The following is a 20,401-nucleotide window of genomic DNA, read 5'->3' as shown; positions in this document are numbered from 1 at the left end:
ATTATGCCAGTTTTCACCTATTATTTGTAATCCCACATTCCCCTTCGGATGTTTTTTTAGTAGGTTTTGGCAATAGGGAAAATTAGGTGCAGGCACAAAAAAAATAATATTCTCATTGTCAAGTCCATAATTAATTTTAGGTACCGTGACATCCATAATTATTTTCGTGACATCCATAATTATATGAAATTATTAAAAATGTTTGCGTGACGGATTATGCATCCGCATGACGGGTTATGCATCAGGGGTATAATTGGCAACGCAACTTGGATATAACATATCAAAAAATCCGCGCCTTGGAATTTTACAGATTTTATATCGTTGGCAATCTTTTTAAGAGAGCTACGCAACGAGTACAAACAAGAATTTGAAATTTTTGTTTTTCACGAAAAAATCGGAGCTGATCATCAATTTAGGCAAAATTTTCGAAAACTTGATATATAACTATTATGCAGCCACAAAAAAGATGCATAACACATTCTGCAGACGCATAACGAATTATGCTACCATTTTCTCCACTGCATAACAAATTATGCATTTGGATAACAAAAGTATGCATCTATAACAAGTTATGTAACCATTGTTTTGGTTGATTTTAGTGCGTCCATAAAAAATTGATGCATAATGCAGTATGCTTCCCATATTTACGGATGCATATCAGGTTATGCATCTATTTTCTCGATGCATAAAAGATTGTGCAACAATTTTCTCGATGCATAATGTATTATGCAGTCATATTTTCGGATGCATAACAGGTCATGCATCCATTTTCACGACTGCATAACATGTTATGTAGATATTATTGTAGGTGCATGACAAGTTAGGCAGCCTTATTTTTTTTTTGGTTTCAATACTAAGAAAAAAGTAGCTGCATAACGTGTTATGCAACCGTTTTCTGGACTGCATAACAAATTATGCAAAAAAAAAAACTGCAAAACGTGTTACGCAACCAATTTCGTGAATGCATAACAAGTTATGCAACAAATTTTGTAGATGCATAACCTGTTATGCATCACTATTCGCATCTCCATTTTCGCAATACTGCACACAATACATCCAACCAACACCAATTGCACACTGCATCAACCAATCGTTTTCTGGACTGCATAACGTATCATGAGAAATATAAACAAGAAACACCAAGAACAGTACCAGGTTTATTTATCTGCTGTGAAGTTTAGCAGCAGCAATAGCTAGCACAGTGACCTTTTTTTTAGGCTCTAGAACACTAGAAACTGAGAAGCATGAACTCCAAACGACACAAGATGGCCTCAGAAACCCAACCAAAAAGTAGTAACCAACCATTATCACCAGTAGTTTCTCCTTATTCACCAACTTACACTACAAAAAACTTGAGCATTGGCAACCAAGCTAGTTTGGTTGCCGAATATGAGTTTTTAGTTGCCAAACACATTGACAACTAATGGTAGTTGCGGAGCCTAAGTTGCCGTATGGGGTGTTTCCAAATGTAAAGGCAATTACTAAAAATACATAGTTTCCATAATTTCATTTGGCAACTTATGTTACAGGAGCCAAATACGTTACTTAGTTAAATGCAATTAATTAAAACCACAAAATTTTGCAGTTGTTCTAGAGTTGCCAAACATATTAACAACATAATCATCGTAGTTGTCAGTAACTTTCCACAAAATATGGCAACTAAATTAAAATCTTGTTGTGGATTTATTTAGCAATTAATTTGGTGGTAGCCAAATACTATGATTTCATAATTTCAATAGGTATAGACAATTAAGTTGAAGTTGATTGATAGTTATCGAATCGTTAAACAATTAAATTTACTAGTTGGCATATGGTTCCCAAATCATTCCGCAACTGTGATATTGTAATTATCATTCCGCAACTGTGATATTGTAATTATTTTGGTTATATGCATGGATGATATTGTAATTAATATTGTAATTAATATCACAATTAATTATTATATTTATATGGTAATTAATATCTTCATTTATCTTGTAATTAATATCGTAATTAAACTCAAATAATTATCATAATTTATCTTGTAATGAAAATATCGTAATTAACCTCATAATTAGTTAATTAATATTTCTGATCATATCCTAATTAATAATTTTTTTGTATAATGTATGCATTGACAAAACAAATTAATAAAATATGCATTTCATTTCCAGAACCAAGAGTAAAAAGTCATAACACCTTGGATGCTTCAAAAAGCCATACTACACGTTATCATCCTCTCTACCCTAATATCCTAATACCAGAAAAAAATAAGAAAGAAAAAAAACACAACAAAATAAAATAGAAATTCATTCTTCACTGGCTGGCCCACTCCGAATTGGAATCCTCCACGTCAGTCTTTCAAATAAAGAAAATCATTCATCATCCATGGCACCTTCCACATTTCGATCCTCCATATCAGGATAGTCACGGATGTAGTTTTCATCCTCAAGGTCATCATAGTCATCCTCATCATTTTGACCTTCCACATCAAGATCCTCCTCTCGCCCACTGACCTCGGCATCATCCTCCATTTCATCATCTGGTACAACCATGGAAGGATAATGTTTAGAAAAAAAACTATTAATTAGATCAGTAAGCCGACGTGTTTCTCTTCTCTGTAGCATGTTTTCTGTCTGTAGAGACTCAATTCTTCCATTCAACAATTGTATTTCTTTTTCCCTTAAATCAGCCAAACTCTTGTGAGTGTGAGAAGCTTTGCGACCACGTTTGTTAAGACTCCCACGTTGTTCATTACAGACAGTTTCATATATGTCAGATGGAGTTTTACTAGATTCTCCTCGCAGTGTTGCTTCTTTCATGTCCTCCATTATTTTCTACATAAATTACAGATAGCTATACATGATCATATACTGTTGCAGAGATATATTTAGACACAAAATTCTAAGTATATTTGTAGTATGTCTTACTTTCATCTCCTGACATTTCGGTGGCAATTTTTTAGAACCATGGGTTTCTGAAAACAAAATCACTGCATCACAAGGCTTGTTCTCCGCAATCTTTGAAGCAGCAAGCAGTTGCAAACAAACCAAGTAAGTTAACACTACACGGTATATAAAACACGGATTCGAACCAACATCAGTAGACAAAGAATGAGATACAATTAATGCATACCAAATCATATTCTACGCTGGCAAAACTTCTGTTGCCCGCACTATGATTAATTTCCTTTGCTTTAGCAGCCGCAATCCCTCTGTCTGATTTTTTCTGTCATTTAAACTCCACCATCTGTTAGGTTAAGCAACTCTGCAGTGTATTCATAACATATATAGCTTGATATTTTAAACATTCTACACACATACTACAGGAGGCTCTTTCATGGAAAGTCAAAACTTAATTTTATTTGCGACAGTCTAAAACTAAGTATGCTACGCATATTTGACAATAGAAGAACAGATAGGAAGTTCAAATGCATACCCTTGCGGAAAAGAACACACTCCTAACTAGAAACAATAAATTTTCAAAGAAGCAATGAAATTGTATAAGGGGTGTATCACTAGGTGACATAAAATTGGGTATGCTATCTAATTTTATGGTTATAATGTATCCACAAGTAAATTCAGAATCTAACACATAAGCAATGATAGTTTGATGAAAAGATCACATGTAACTGAATGTATATACCTTGAAATCTGGCGTGTCGAAAGTATTGCACATATATATCCAATCCTCTCTGTTAATCTCCAGTTCAGAGGGTGGTTCGGAGGCCAAAGCTACCTCGTGACTACTAAGGTTTTGAATCTTTAGGTATGCTTTATGAATTTTGTGCCTATGCCTGTTATATGCATTCCTCATTATTTTCTTGATTGCTTCCTCTGGGTCTTCTCCAGTGCTAGACTTGATTGTAAAGTAGTCCTGGTTGAGAAAAAACTGATTAGCTGGGAGTTATAATTGACATTAAAACATCCGAATTATTGCTTTCACAAAAAATATTATTAAAATTGGAATAACACAGTGACTTCTAATACATACATAGAGATTTTTGATCACCCGCTGAATTTTTTCAGGAGGAATATCATCAAATGCATCGTAATTCAAGGGACAGTTCTGACTTTGCCTAGTCCACATGCACACTGAATTGATTGCGACTTCGTTTTTATAACCACATAGTCTACCTTCATAGAGATCCAATTCAAGTATTTGTCCCCTGAATTTGGAAAGTTCCTTCATACAGCTGCGCCCTCTTTTTTTCCTTAATGGTACAACTGTTTAATATTAAAAATGAACATATAAGTGAACTCGCGCAAAAAAATAAAATGAAGTGTTCTGCATCTTTTATTTTCACATATGCATACATTTATACTTACTCGTTATTTCTGCAGTACCACATTCTTCATTTGATTGGGGAGAATTAGATGTTGAACGTGAAGGATGCTGCCGCTGGAGGTGTTGATCTTCAGGAGTATCATTTTGTTCTGGCTCATGGCGTGAAGTATTCTGATGCAAGATGTTTTGGTTTCCAAGAGGAGCGCCATTTGATGGTGTTTGAGATTGTCGTTGGGAAGATGAACTTCGACTACCCTGATGTTGTAATCCCAATGGTTGTTGCCGAGAAGAACTTGATACTTGAGTGTTATAAAGTTGATCTGATTGATGTTGGACTTGACGATGTCTTTGCATATATCCTGCATTTGAAGCATTGTACTCTGCCTCAAGCGATCTTTGTACCCTATTATTGCCGAGTCCCCTTGGAGATCTCCTTAAAGAATTAATAAAATGATTAGACCTGTTGGTTAGTACTCGATTACTACCAAGTCCTCTAGGAGATCTTCTCGGAGAATCAAGAAAATCATCATCAATTAGAGGTAACCTGCTTGGTGTTATAGGAAGACTTTGTCCACCCCTGTCTCGCAGTGGTGGTGAACTTGTTGGCAAGGGAGTGTTACGAGTTCTTCCTGATCTTTCTTCTGGTGGTTGAAGGTATTCTTCCTCCACTTGTTCATGGTCTTCGATTTGAGATGATGGTTGCTGATTCATTGGTTGTTGTTTCTTTCTACGAACTTGTTGGAATATTGATCCTCTTCTTGATTTTCCTGAACGCGATGGTGGTTCACCCAATTCCTCCAATGAATGGCGCACTGATTGTTGACGACCGAGTTGACTAGTCCTTCCTCCTCTATTCTTTACGCTACCTGTAGGAAAACAATGAATGAACAAATTAACACATGCTACACACTTCATTATATACCGTCATATGACAATATAATTCTTACCGTAATTTGACCTCAACTGTCCAGGGGCTATGCTTGCTATGTCGGAGCTCCCAATTTTTTTCTTGGAAAGTTGTTTTTTGGTTTGAGACATCTGGAAAGGAATAAGAAAAGATCAGTCACGAAACCAAATCTGAATAGCAATAATGATATTACAAAACTATAACAATCCTGTAAAGGAATTTGTCTTGGTGCGGGTGTCATTGCGATACTCATAGTTTTTATTGTTGGTGGGTTGTGGGTCGTATGTCATAACGAAACACATATTGCTGTCACAACTATAGATGCATTATTTTCTGTTTTGAACAATAGGTGCGGGTGTCATTGCGATACTCTGTAGATGCATTATTTTCTGTTTTGAACTATTTTCCACAACCTGATGGAAAGGAACACCCAACTTAAGCAGGATAGCATACACCCAACTATTCTGCACAACTTGATTGATCCTATGTAACCCCAATTTTTTTTTTTATTTTTTTTTGAGGAAACTGTACTAGAGAAGCTCTAAAAAGCTACAGACAAGGCCAAATTTAGACCAAAACACTAGCCATCAAAATATGTAACCCCAATTTCAGATTCAGTTGAACAGGCGTAATATCAATTTATGAACACATGAATCAAATTAAAAATATGTAACCCAATTTCAGATTCAATCAAATAGCCTAATATCATTTTATGAACTCATGAATCAAATTTAAAATATGTAACCCCAATTTCAGATTCAATCAAATAGCCTAATATCAATTTATGAACTCATGAATCAAATTAAAAATATGTAACCCCAATTTCAGATTCAATCAAATATCCCAATATCAATTTATGAACTAATTAATCAAATTAAAAATCGTAAGTTATGTACCTTGCTGTTTTTGATCTCTGATAATTCCCCAAAAAATAAATAAATTTCTTTAACATCTCTGGAATGATTTTAGGGTTGAGATTTATAGCTTTTCCAAAACACCAAGCGGGAATAATCCCCGCCCAAAAGGATTTTCTTTTGATTTTCATCCCGCCCAAAAATTGTTAGGGTTCAAATCGAAAGTTTTTGGACCGACATTATTACCACTTGATATCTTCTTCCAATCCTTATCAATATAACCAACACAATCATCCTACGGCGATGCAGATATATTTCCAAAACTGTAGAACAATACCCTAATTTTCTGCCAAAATTTCCTCTCGAGGAGAAATTTTCTACCTAAGATAGAGATGGGGAGAAATACGCTGGATATGGAAGAGAGGAGAAAACTATGTTTCGATGTGAAACTGTGATTATACATCTCTGTCGCCTACTTGATGGGTTGAGGAAGATCTAATGGTTATTTTACAACCACGTGTAAACACGTCAATACAGTTCACTGACACGTGCCGTGCGCATGGACACATGGTAAATTCACAGCAGATGCCTCCTCACCTCTAGTGGACATGGTAACATTATATGGAGTTTTTATAAAAAATAATTAAGGATTTTTTCTTTCTTAAAAGTTCAACTTTCAATCTGACAGTGGCTCATTGGTAATGTTATTGGGGAACGGTACTATAACATATCATTCATGTTAGACCAAAAATCTCGACTGTAACCTATTATTCGATAATTGAGAAGGAATTTTGGAAAAAATAATGAACTCGAGAATTGTTAGCAACATTTGACTCATCAAAATTTTGAATAATTATAGTATGGGAATTAAAACGACCTCAATGTTGGTCGACCTCACTCATTTTCACCTGGACTTTAATAACAACATTAGTCAACATTGGTCGAACTCACTCAGGGGATACATGTGTGCACTTTGGTGATCTAAGTCAAATAGTGAATCCATGTTTCTTGTCTTTCTTATCGGTCTAAGTTTCGTTATTAATTTGATGACTTTAGGCAGGGGAAAAAATAATGTCGAGTTAGCGTCCTTTATTTCTCATTTTTAGTTTTTTTAAGTGAGGTTAAGGGAAAAACATATACTAGGATGAGAGGATAAAAAAAACAGAAAGAAATATAGTTAGGTAATCTCTTTATTTTTCAAATTATATGATAGATATTTCAATAATATAGTTTCATAGTTCTTTTTTTAAATTTACTTATGTAAATTTTTATGTACATATAGTGAGATTAAACAGATTATATAGAGTCGTATAATCTTTCCTTGGAATCGATTTATGTAAATATCTAAGCATATCCATTGAGATCTAAAGAATTCTTGAGTTGGGTGAATATTTCAACACATTATAAAGACGCCTAACTAAATTACACTCAAATTTTATTGGTTTCTTTGGATATCCACCCATTTCAGAGTTAGGATTATTAGAAATCTATGTAAATCTTCTTCTTCCTTTTTTTGTTTTCTACATCTTTATGGGTTTTTGAATTAGGGCTTTTTTTAATCTCCAGTGAGTTTTTTCTCCTCAGCAAAATAAGATATTGGTTTTATTAATCAATAAATCATTTTCTTCGTCTAACCCCGTTGTTCAATTCTATCTTTTTAATCTGCAGATGGCTAAGAAACAATCTTCCATCACCTACAAAATCAGTTTGCCTATTGCGTTAGCAGGTACAAAGTTATTTGTCTTAAAGATAAAAGAGGACTTAAAAATTGAATAGAGTTTTGAAATATTTATCATTCAATTTTGCATAATAGTGGAATCTAGTGTCTTGGTTACCTCTCGCATGCATTGTTAATAATTCTGTATATAATTTTATTAAACCTTTAATTAATTTAATCTTCACAAGTCCGAGAGTTTGAACCTCATCGATTTTAGTCAATTCTATCCTACGTGACTTGTATTTCTTCAATTTCTTTGGTATTCATCAATATAGCCCAATATCGCTCGATTTTGCTGAATTTCACTCGGATTCTTTTGAATTTTCCCTTAAGTGCATCAAATTTCACCTAATATATCCACCATCTTCATTTATTTTTGAATGTTTGGATATGATACCATAATATATCAAAATTCATCAAGTGATCCAAAATTCGCATTAGAAACCATAATATTTGCAATTATTGAACGAAAAATCTTCATTTTTACCAGACTTTTATTGTAACTCGAAATCTCACCCGTGAATCAAATAGGTATATCCTTAAAACGTCCGCAGTGGGCGACTAAACCCAAAGTATATTTGGTCTAGGACCAAGACTGAACCCAAATATAGTCGGTATAGTCCACGCTCAACCACCAGGCGAACGTATAGTCCCGACCTATGTAGTCGATTTCGGCCATCTCGGCCGAAATTTCGGCGAAGTTCCGGATTTCGGTCCAAGAAGACAAGATTTTGTTAATTTCGGCCGGACGAAATCTTTGCGAAAATTTAGGCCGGAAACGCGTTTTTCGGTCGGAATTTCGGCCGGAATATATATATATATATATATATATATATATATTTTAAAATTGAGTGGATTAATCTCAAGTACAAAAATTAAACAGATTAATTCACTCACTAGTATTATTGCTTGTTGTTGTGTTTGAATTTCTTGACCTAAAATTATCATTTGGTGTTGATGATGAGGAATAGGGCTGTCAATGGATATTCGATATCCGGTATCCGTTTCCGAACAACCGGATTCCGTTAGGTTAATATCCGATATAACGGCTATCCGATATCCAATAACCTTAACGTAACGGATATCCGTTTATTAACATAACGATACCGTTAAAGGGAGTTTCCGTTAGGTTAATATCCGATACCGTTAGTGTATAACTATATCATAAAATTTTCGGAAATTTTCGATACCTAATACCCTTTAGGTTTACTCTTTAGCCATTTGATTACGTCTCTCCTAAGTAAATATCGGAAATTATCGAATATTAACGGAAATTATCGGAAATTATTGAATATTAACGGAAATTATTGGAAGTTTTTGGAACCGAAATTACATCGAAATTTGAAAACGAAATCTCCCCGAGACAACGTTGTACCAGTTTCTCGCTCGGGACCGAGATAAACCGGAATCCGAGATTAACTACCTTGGTCCCGACCCACACCAGGAGGTGGCATAGTCCACGCCCCACACCAGGCGAACGTATAGTGCACGCGCCCATTTTTGTGTGTGTGGGGCGCTTGGTTTTCACCATAAGATCTCGGGTCTCAAGATTTGGTCATCAGGTCTCTTTGATGGTGATAGGTGGCTTCCATCTATGGCAGTGAGGTACTCCTATCTTATAGTCCAGCTACAGCAAATAATACGCTGGGCGAAACATAGATTACTCAGTCCCGATCTTTCTTTCTCATCTTCATCATATACCCCAGTCACCTCGTTGATATTTCTCTCAACAACTACTTCCTTCGGTTCCCCATCTTCTTTCTTCAATTTCACAGGGATTTCTCTTTTCTTCTTCATTGACTTCGAGATTTCTCTTTTTTTCTTCATTGACTTCGATTGGATGAAGAAGTTGTTGAAACTTGAAAATCAAAGGATTCCATCAAAAGTTAGGGCAAAAGGTAACTGTCTTCTGTAATTTTTTCTTATAACTATGATTTCGATTTCGGTAATGGTTTTATTTTTAATCAATTGTTGAATAGAACCCTCTGGTGGTTGATTTCTGGGTGTGGGTTGTGATTTTGGTTCAGATTTATGTTATTGTTGAAGATTTTAAAACTAACTCCCTCAAGACTCTCTATAACTATAAAATGGATTCAGAGTTTAGAGATAACTCTCATAGTCTCATATCAATCCCCCCCTCTTTTCAATTTAGTTAAAAGAGTCACTTTTCCTTCTTGATTTTACTGATCTGTGCTCTTTTTGTTTGTCTACTACCAGGTTTCCAACGGAGCTGGAAAGGGCTTTGATGTGACGAATTTCTGGTAATTGCGCTCCAATCCTTAACTTATGCCTATTTTTCTCACTAATTTGACTTGCATAGGTTGCTAAAAATTTTAATTTGTACTATAGATTCATATTATCTGTTTGTTGGTTTGACTTTAATCTAAGATCTCTTCTTGTTTCGCAGAAATTTTGTTTCTCTAATCCATAGTTGTTCTGCACCTCCTTTTACGGACTCTCATAGATTGTCTTCTGTTTACTCTTTATGTTCATATGATGGATTTCCAAGACTTCACAATTATTGACAAGAGCTGGATAGGACTTCCAAGAGACCACGATGCATTCAAAGCAGGAGTTCGAAATTTCATAGACTATGCGAGCTGGGATTTAGAACCCGACCAGAAAATATTTGTCCTTGTAAGGATTGCAATAACAATAAGAGAGAGCTTGTGTCTGTAGTGCACGGACATATTCTGTGGAATGGCTTTATGCCGGGATATGTCGATTGGGTATACCATGGAGAAGGGGAAGACCAGGTGAGGGAAACAACCAATACTGGAAATGTGGTGCAGGACGACGATGAAGAAATGTCTGATTTGCTGCAAGAAATGAACTATGACGCCTCCAATTTTTACAAGTTGCTGAACGATGCGCAGGTGTCACTATATCCTGGCTGTGAAAAGTTTTCAAGATTATCCTTCATTGTGCACTTGCTTCATGTCAAGTCCCTCGGTGGATTGAACATCAAGGGGTTTGATGCGTTGTTGAGTCTCTTGACCAAAGCCTTTCCGGATGCCAAACTACCAAAGAATTTTTATGATGCTAGAACAACAATCAAGGGCTTGGGGCTTGGCTACATTTTGATCGATGCTTGCGAGAATGATTGTGTTTTGTTCTGGAAAGAGAATGCAGATAAAACTTCTTGCCCGGTATGTCATGCTTCAAGATGGAAAACTACTGAATTGAATGTGGATAACGAATCAATCAGAAGAACACCAAGAGGTAAAAACATTCCAGTAAAGCAATTGCGGTACTTCCCATTAAAGCCAAGACTTCAGAGGTTATTTATGTCTTCAAAGACCGCTTCTTATATGCGATATCATGCCAAAAGACGTCCCAAAGATGGAGTTTTGAGGCATCCAGTTGATGCAGAGACATGGAAGACCTTTGATAAGAAGCACCCAGAGTTTGCAGCTGATCCTCGCAATGTAAGACTTGCATTAGCAACTGATGGGATGAATCCGTTTGGGAATATGTTGCATCCACATAGTACATGGCCAGTTGTTCTCATCAGTTATAACTTACCACCGTGGTTGTGTATGAAAGAGGAAAATTTTATCTTGTCTATGATAATTCCTGGACCCAAATCCCCAGGAAACGACATCGATGTGTATTTGCAACCACTCATAGAGGAATTGAAGGAATTGTGGGATGAAGGTGTTGAAACTTACGATATTTCAAAGAAAGAGAATTTTAAATGTCGTGCAGCATTACTTGGCACCATCAGTGATTTCCCTGCACTAGCTATGCTTTCCGGGTGGAGCACCAAAGGGGAATTTGCTTGTCCGTGCTGTGGGCCTGACCGATGTTCAGAACGACTGAGCAATGGGGGCAAGTATTGTTACATGCATCATCGTCGATACTTGCCTGCTGGTCATCATTGGCGCCACCAGAAGTCAGCCTTTGATGGAGAGAAAGAACTTCGAGAACCACCACATCTGATGAATGGGGATGAAATTGCTCAACAGCTGGCTCATTTTCGACAAGTTCAGTTTGGTAAGAACGCCAAACAGACTGGTCTGACAGAAATAACACCAGTTACTTTTGAACACAACTGGAAAAAAAAGAGCATATTTCATGAGTTGCCGTACTTAAGCTCAATTATATGTTTTCATAATGTCGATGTGATGCACGTTGAGAAGAATATTTGTGAAACTGTATTGGGCACAGTGATGAATGTAGAAGGGAAAACGAAAGACAATCTTAAGGCCCGGTTGGATCTGATGGACTGGGGATTACGGCCGGAGTTACATTTGAGACAAGAGGGAGATAAAATAGTGGTGCCAACAGCTTCTTTTGTCATGTCGCCCAAAGAGAAGGAATCTTTTTGTAGAACTTTGAAGGATATTAAGGTTCCCGATGGATACTCATCAAATATTTCTCGGTGTGTGAACGTTAAGGATCGAAAGATTATGGGTCTGAAAAGTCATGACTATCATGTATTAATGGAATATTTATTTCCTATTGCCTTACGTGGACACTTGGATGGGGATATATTGGAAGCACTGAGTGAGTTATGTATGTTTTTTAAAGTGTTGTGTACACGGGTTCTCAAGATAGAGGATCTGGATAAACTACAAGATAGTATCGCAATTACTTTGTGCAAGTTGGAAAGAATATTCCCCCCATCTTTTTTTGTTGTGATGATGCATTTGCCCATTCATCTAACACAACAAGCAAAGGATGCAGGTCCAGTTCAGTATCGGTGGATGTATCCGATCGAGAGGTAAGGGTATTCATTTATTTTATGTGCAACATTTGTCTAATTACATTGACGACTTGGGTGAATATTTCTTTTTGTAATTTTTTTTATACAATCACTATTTTTGCATCCTTTGAAGTCTTACTGTAATTACTTTAGGTATCTGCGTAAGTTGAAGTCTTATGTGCGGAATAAAGCTTGCCCCGAAGGATCGATGGCTGAAGCATACCTTATAGATGAATGTATCACTTTTTGTACGCGTTACTTGAATAGTGTTGTTACAAAATTTAATAAACTTGAAAGGAATGAGGATGATGAGGCGCCACAACCTGATGATCGATTAATAGTTTTCAAACAATCCGGTAGGCCCGTTGGAGCTGAAACTTGGGGACAGCTTACGGAGTCAGAGATGAAACAAATCCAACTTTATGCTTTGCTGAATACCAAAGAAGTGCAGCCATATGAGGAGTGCGCGTGCTATTTATTTGTGTTTTTATAGCCATTAACTTGTTCAAGATCTAGTAATATTTTAGCAGTGTTGTGGTTAACTATGTTAAGCGCTGCACCTGCAGGGAACACAAAAGTGAGCTGCAAAGCCGTGGCTTAAGAGACGCCGAGGTTAATAGAAGACACATCAAAGAGTTTCCTGATTGGTTTGCAACTAAAGTAAGTACCGATATATCATTGTAACACAATTTATTTTGCGATTTTAATGACTTTCACTTCGTTTTTTTCGTCATTGATAAACATCTCTATGCATGTATGAATAGATATACCAATTGCATAAAAAAGGTCAGGTGAGTGATGAACTATATTCGTTGAGTCAAGGTCCTGCTAAAGAATGTTTGAGTTACAATGGCTACATTATCAATGAGTTTAGATTTCATACAAGAGAGTGGGAGAGTCGACGAAAGTCACAGAATAGTGGACTGTGTGTCCCTCGGGAAGACGAAGGTGTAGCTGAAGATGAAAATGATTTTTATGGAGTTGTGAATAGTATTATCGAGGCACGGTATGTGGGTCAACTCCGAGTTCTTCTTTTCAAATGCGATTGGAGACCGATTGCAGGAACAGATGAGTTTGGATTTACTAGTGTCCATATGAATAGAAGATATTATGTGAATGAACCGTTTATTTTAGCATCTCAAGCACAACAGGTTTTCTATTCAATGATGTATATAATAAACAATGAAGTGGTTATAAAACGCAACCTCGTCGGTCTTTCAATTTCCAGAAATAGATTCGGATGGGGAGACTGAAACAGAAAGCTCGACTTCTAGTGAGGCATATCAAGAATGGCATTCAAGTTATTCGATAAAAGATCTTAGAGGAGAGCCACATCAGGATCGCAGTGACAGTTTTGTTTGGGATAGGAACGACGTTCCCCCAGAAACTATCAGTCGTGCTGCAGCAGCAGTAGCTTGTCGAAGCCAAGAAGATGAAGAGGAAAATGACACGGATTCCGTTTACACCTATGATGATGAGGATGAGTATGAATTTGATGATAATAACAACCGCGATGATATGGAATTTTAATAGTGGTGAGTATCATTTCATCTTATTGATCTAATAAAAGTTTTCCCCTTTGTGATGCTTGGATTATTTTGAATTTAAGTTTAATCTATGATGAGTTAGTTACTGAGTTATCTATATGTTGTAGGACTTGTCCAGTTATCGACTGCAAATGCCTTGCAAAATGGACGGGTTTCTATGTTTCTCTTATTGGGGTGGGGTGTTGCGAGGCTATCACCTGTTAGAAGTAGAATTTTTTTCCCTGCGAAAGTTGAGTTATGAAACTACTTTGACATAGGGTACTTGGAAATTTGGGAAGACATGACAGTTCATATTTTTAATCTTGTAAACTTCTCTTTCACGATTCCCACTTTTAATCTTTTGTAAACTTTAAGAGTGTTTCAAGACACTCATTTTCTTGAACCATTTCCATGAATGATAATCTAACCGGAGTCTTGTAAGGATCTAATTAAGTTACACATTTCACTGTGAGAACTTTTGTCATGCCTAACAGTGACTGCCATCTTAACAGTTAAGGAAGATTAGTTGTTCAAATTCCTTGACTTAAAATCACAATTTAATGTTTTCAAAAAGACTGATTAAGAATGAGTGAGATAGTAAATCAAGAACAAGTATTTATAATTTATCAAATTCTTATTTAATTAATGAAGACTCAATGAAATTTCGGAGGATACTCTTACCCTTACCCTTCCCCTTGTATTTTATTTAATCTAACTTTGGTTCCAACAAGTAATACTGTAGGTGATTTCTTGTCATCCGAATTAAAATATTCAAAACAAGAGCAGAAAACATCCAGCTATTTTTTTTTCAAGCAAGCTATTTACAAAAGAATGAGAAACATAACTGCAAAGAGCCTCAAACTTTTAATTTAAATGTTAACAGGTGTTTTAACATTAACAATTAACATAATCTAGTTGGTGTATTTGGCTGCTCAAACCTTTGGCAATCACAGTTGCTGGTTTAGTTTCCGAAGTCTTAAGCAACTATGCAATAGGTTAATTGTGCAAGCTTAGTTTCCGAAGAGTTTGGAAACTAGTGCATTATATGTAGTTGGCATATATTTTTTGCTGAAGAGTTTGGAAACTAATGAAACCTATAGTTGCGATTGACGTGTTGTCAAACTATATAGGAACTAAGAGTTGCCTTAGCCTAGTTCCCAAAGCATCAGGTTACTAGTATATTTCATGTAGTTGGCATATACTTGTTGCTAAAGAATTCAGAAACTAATAAAAACGGTAGTTGTGTGCAGATTGTTGCGGAAGTATATAGGAACTACTAGTTTCCTTTGACTTTTTTCGATATCATTTGGCAACTAATAGTTGCGAGATTTTAGTGGCATTTGCTAGGATTTTTTGTAGTGTTAGATTAAACGCACTGCCGGTGGACAATGGATGGACCATATTCATCGTATCCACCATTGGAGATCCACATCTGCAAACACATTCGAACAAAATTTCAACAGGAGTATGTTAAGGCTTCCTTTCACATTGGGACAAGAGTAAACAATAAATTGTTTTACAATTAGAACGCCACGGCTTGCACTGCACATTAATGTCCAAAGTTTCCATTTGCCATCGGAATTTGAACTCTAGTGGAAACACAAAAAACAGCTTTGGCCATCATTTGAATCTTATTAGATAAATAGGTCGAAAGAAAATTAATGAGCTAAATTTCTCTTCCATTCGTGCACTGCAACAAGACTAGCCCTGGTTCACTAAACCATCAACACCCGCAACTGCAGTTTCATCTATTCAACTCCGTTCACACTTTCCACCTGAATCTCAGAACTTCAACCACAGAAACGATTGCTGCTTCTGTTCTCTCTTATCTTGTTCACAGTTTCTACCAACAACACCATCAAACCCAATTTTAACAATCTCTCAATCTGCATAAGCTAAATCTCTTTAGCGTCACATCCATCTTCATCTAAATCCCACCACCAACAAAAATCCATTTCTCTATTCTGACGAAACCCTAACTCAATTTTCTTCTTTGTCCCATCACAACAGCAGATGCCCTTTTTGATTCATCTTCATGGCTATAACCTCATCTTCAATTCAATAACAGTAGGTTTATCACTGTCTTCAATCTCGAGTATCAACAGTAGTAGAAACTATGCCCATCTTCAATTTCTTCTTTGATTTCTTAACCACGAGCACAAACCCATTCTTTGATTTCATCAATTACAACCCATATTGATTCAAATTACACCTTGTCCAGACCTTATGAGATCTCGCCTCCAACCCTCGTACTCATGGTTTGACATTAAAATAGAATTTTACCTGAGAAATAAACTCCATGAACCAGAAAGATTATAATTTATTCATTGATTAAAAGAGAGAAACCAGATTTACACTTAAGGGATACGGCGAAAATAAAAAAGCAGAACTTTTAGAAAATATGGGTTTGGAAGTAATTTTTTCCCCAAAAATGGGGGCGCGCCTGAAGTTTTCGGTCTATGGGTTTTCAGTGGAAAAATCTGGGAGAATGGGTCTCACTGTAGTTTTCACTTGGCAATATGCTCTTGGTCAACCATTCTTTAAACGGTTTAACACATGCAAATATATAAGAAGATCAACACATATTAAGTACATGCAATGAAGAATATGGAAACAAGATTAGTACATTCAAAGAATAATATGTGATTGAATACATGCAATGATGAATATGGAAACAAGATTAGTACATGCAAAGAATAATATTGATGTAATTAGTTCTAATTTTTTTGATTTATCTATAGGAATAAATTTAATTCTCTTGATGTAATTATAGTATTAGGATTTTCACTCATTCAATGTATTTGTACAAGTACATATACAAAATAATGAAATCAATCTCAACACAGTTGTGTGAGATAGAAAACCCAAAACCGAATATTGCAACATGGTACTCTAAAGCTAGGTTAGTTTTTTTTTACCTGCAACTGTATCATTATGACTGTTGAAGATGACATACAAATACCTCCATCTTCCAGTAATCCTCCACCTATTAGAGATTCCGGTCTTCCCCAATCAAGTCCCTATTATGTGCATCCGGATGACAACCCTACCACTGTCATATTTACTCCTCTCCTGATAGATGATAACTATTGCATCGAGGAAAGAGGAATCTGAAAAGCCCTAAGTGCCAAATCCAAGCTAGGTTACATTGATGGAACCATCACCAAACCCACGGATCCAATTGTTCTCCTCCATTGGACTCGTGCAAACGATTTGGTTAGTAGCTGGGTTGAAAACTCAGTCGATCCAGTTATCAAATCCACTATCATGTCTTTACTATCTGCATGGGAACAATGGTTAGATATTAAGAACAGGTTCTCTCATAAGAATGCACATAAACTGTTTTCCCTGAAACAAGAAAATCACAACGTTGCGACATACATTACTCAACTCAGGACGTTGTGGGATCAACTCGATACATTTAGACCTTTTCAGCCTTGCATCTGTGATGGAGGAAAAGATTTTGTAGATCATCATACCTAAGATAGAGCCATGGAGTTTCTACAGGGGTTGCATGACCTCTGCACTGTGCAGTCAGTGTTTGTTAATGGAACCATTGCCATCAACATCCAAACTTTATAATCTCGTGAGATAGGAGGAGGAGCATCAAGGTATAAACTCATCCTATCTTACTCAGGTTGAATCTGCTACACTTAATGTTTCTCGCAGTGCTCCCAACTCAGACAGACCAAATCAGAGGTCTTTCTTCAATCCCGGCACTACATCCAACGCTGGCAATGGTACCAACAAGCGACCAAGACCTTTTTACGACCACTGCAACAAACATGGTCATACTCGGCTTACCTGCTGGAAGCTCAATGTCTACCCAAACGATCTGCCGAGATCCAGAGATATTACAACTTCGGCATATGCTGCTGCTGCTGTTGCTATTCCTAATACACATGCTTCTCCTGGTATAACTGCATCTCAATATGCCAGACTTATGTCTTTACTGGAACCAAACAATGGAGACACTGTTGTCACTCCATTTGCCAATTTTGTAGGTATTACTCTGACTTGTTCTTATAATTCTTGGATTATAGACAGTGGTGCAACTCATCACATTTTCTCCACTCTCTCTTGTTTTTCTTCTTACACATTGGTTATGAACCCAATCACGGTTCAATTACCAGATGGTTCGAATATACCTGTCACTCATATTGGGACTGTGAATTTATCTCCCAATATTCAGCCACTCAATTTTTTTCACATTCCAAGTTTTAAATTTAACTTGATCTCTGTAAATCAGCTTACAAGCACAACAACTGTTATATCAATTTCTGACAGGAGTCTTGCATCTTCTAGGACCGTCTCACGAACAAGGAGATTGGATGGAGTAGGAGTATTGCTGGCCTCTATCATTTCAGTTTCCAACCATCAGCTTCATCTTTGGCTGCTAATAAACCAGTGGATATATGGAACTGCCGTCTCGGTCATCCACGTTTAATTTTTTAGCTCGTAATTTTGCTTATGTTTGTTCTTCATTTAAACACTTATGTGATGTATGCCCACGGGCAAAACAATCTCGTCTCAAATTTAATAACAGTGTTTCTTTATCAAAGCACCCATTTCAATTAATTCATGCTGACATATGGGGTCCTTTTTCTACTGCCTCTTTAACTGGTGCAAAATATTTTCTTACAATAGTAGATGATTACTCTAGGTGTACATGGGTATTTTTGATGAAAGTAAAGTCTGATCCCTTGAAGTTTATCAAATATTTCTTTGCCTTTGTTATAAAACTTGGGCATCACATTACCAGCATCTCCTCTGGTATAATTCACCAGTTATTCCTCAACTACAGACTTTCAGGTCTGATGATGGGTCCGAGTTCAAATCAAATGAACTTCAATATTGGTTTCATCAAAATGGAATTCTCCATCAAACCAGTTGTATATATACGCCACAAAAAAATGGTATTGTTGAACGCAAGCATCGCCACTTTCTCAATGTTGCAAGGTATTTACGCTTTCAAGATAATTTACCCATCCAATTTTGGGGAGACTTCATTTTAGCTGCAACATATTTGATTAAAAAATTGCCAACACCGGTATTATCTCATAAATCTCCACATGAGTTACTTCACAATTCGCCACCAGATTATTCACATATTCGAGTGTTTGGTTTCCTTTGTTTTGGTAGAAATATACGTATTTGTAACAAATTCGATCAACGTGCTAAGCCTGGCATTTTCATCGGATATCCGCGTGTACATAAGGGTTACAAAAATTTTGATCTCTCATTAAAATCTGTGTATGTATCACGCGATGTAGTGTTTCATGAATATACATTTCCTTTTAAAGATATTACTTCATTAGCATCAGTTCCTGTTGAGCCTTCACAGCCTGGTTATTCTTATTACGACTCCATATTTCAGTCCCAACAGTCTCAATCGCATCCTGAGTATTCAGATCTTGTCGTACCTCTCATGATTCCGCTGCACAACCAACTATTGCTACACGCAATTCCATGAGTGGCTCGTCTTCTGTCCGTCCTGCAGAATCAATTTCTACCGATACTATTATTGTTCCGGTAGTTCAGTCACCTGTCGTATTGCTACGCAATCATCCACATCTCCACCTATGCAGGTGCCTATCTCTCCAGCGATTCCATCATCAGCAATACATTCACATCCATCTCGTTCTCGTAATCCACCATCCTATTTAAAGGATTACCATTGTTTTTCTACTACAGATGCGTATTCATCACTGTATCCGATGACAAATTATTTGTCCTTCAACAAATTCACTCCTTCAAAAAATCTTTTTTATCTTCAGTTATTCTCAATGATGAACCGAGATCATTCTCTCAGGAAAATAAATGTCCCAAATGGCGCGCATCCATGGCCAAGAAATCATTGCTTTGGAAGCCAACAATACTTGGATATTAGTAGATTAACAACCTGGTAAAACAGCCATTGGCTGCAAATGGGTTTTTAAAATCAAGTTCAATGACGATGGTACCGTTGAACGTTACAAGGATCGACTGGTAGCCAAAGGCTACACAGAACAAGAGGGTATAGACTACTATGATACCTTTGCACCAGTAGCTAAGTTGGTTCTTGTTCGTGTCTTATTATCTATTGCAGCTATTAAGGGATGGTCTCTTCATCAAATTCATGTCAACAATGCGTTTCTTCAAGGTGATTTGGATGAAGAAATTTACATGAAGCTTCCACCAGGTATGGCACGTCCAGGTGAGTCCAAAGTTATGGTTTAAAGCAAGCCTCTCGTCAATGGTTTGCGAAGCTTTCTTCAGTATTGTTATCTGAAGGATTTGCTAAATCCTTATATGATAATTCTCTTTTCACATATCATCGTGGTGCAACCTCTATATTTGTTCTTGTCTACGTTAATGATAATATTATCACTAGTACAGATAATAACTTCATTAATTCTCTCAAATTGCGTCTCGCTTCTCATT

The 20,401-nt window shown here is 36.5% G+C and overlaps 1 protein-coding gene across 1 annotated transcript; it reads left to right on the top strand.

Moving 5' to 3' along the window:
* Positions 1 to 10,452: 10,452 nt before the first annotated feature.
* Positions 10,453 to 13,982, top strand: LOC113327868. The gene is made up of 5 exons (XM_026574989.1): positions 10,453 to 12,470; positions 12,606 to 12,914; positions 13,019 to 13,112; positions 13,217 to 13,538; positions 13,681 to 13,982. The coding sequence occupies exons 1-5, from the start codon at positions 10,453 to 10,455 to the stop codon at positions 13,980 to 13,982; spliced, it is 3,045 nt and encodes a 1,014-aa protein (XP_026430774.1).
* The last annotated feature ends 6,419 nt before the right edge of the window (positions 13,983 to 20,401 follow it).

Source organism: Papaver somniferum, unplaced genomic scaffold, assembly GCF_003573695.1.
Source record: "Papaver somniferum cultivar HN1 unplaced genomic scaffold, ASM357369v1 unplaced-scaffold_107, whole genome shotgun sequence".
Classification (NCBI taxonomy): domain Eukaryota; kingdom Viridiplantae; phylum Streptophyta; class Magnoliopsida; order Ranunculales; family Papaveraceae; genus Papaver; species Papaver somniferum.
The sequence above is the reverse complement of the archived record's forward strand: the minus strand, read 5'-3'. Positions and strand labels throughout refer to the sequence as shown.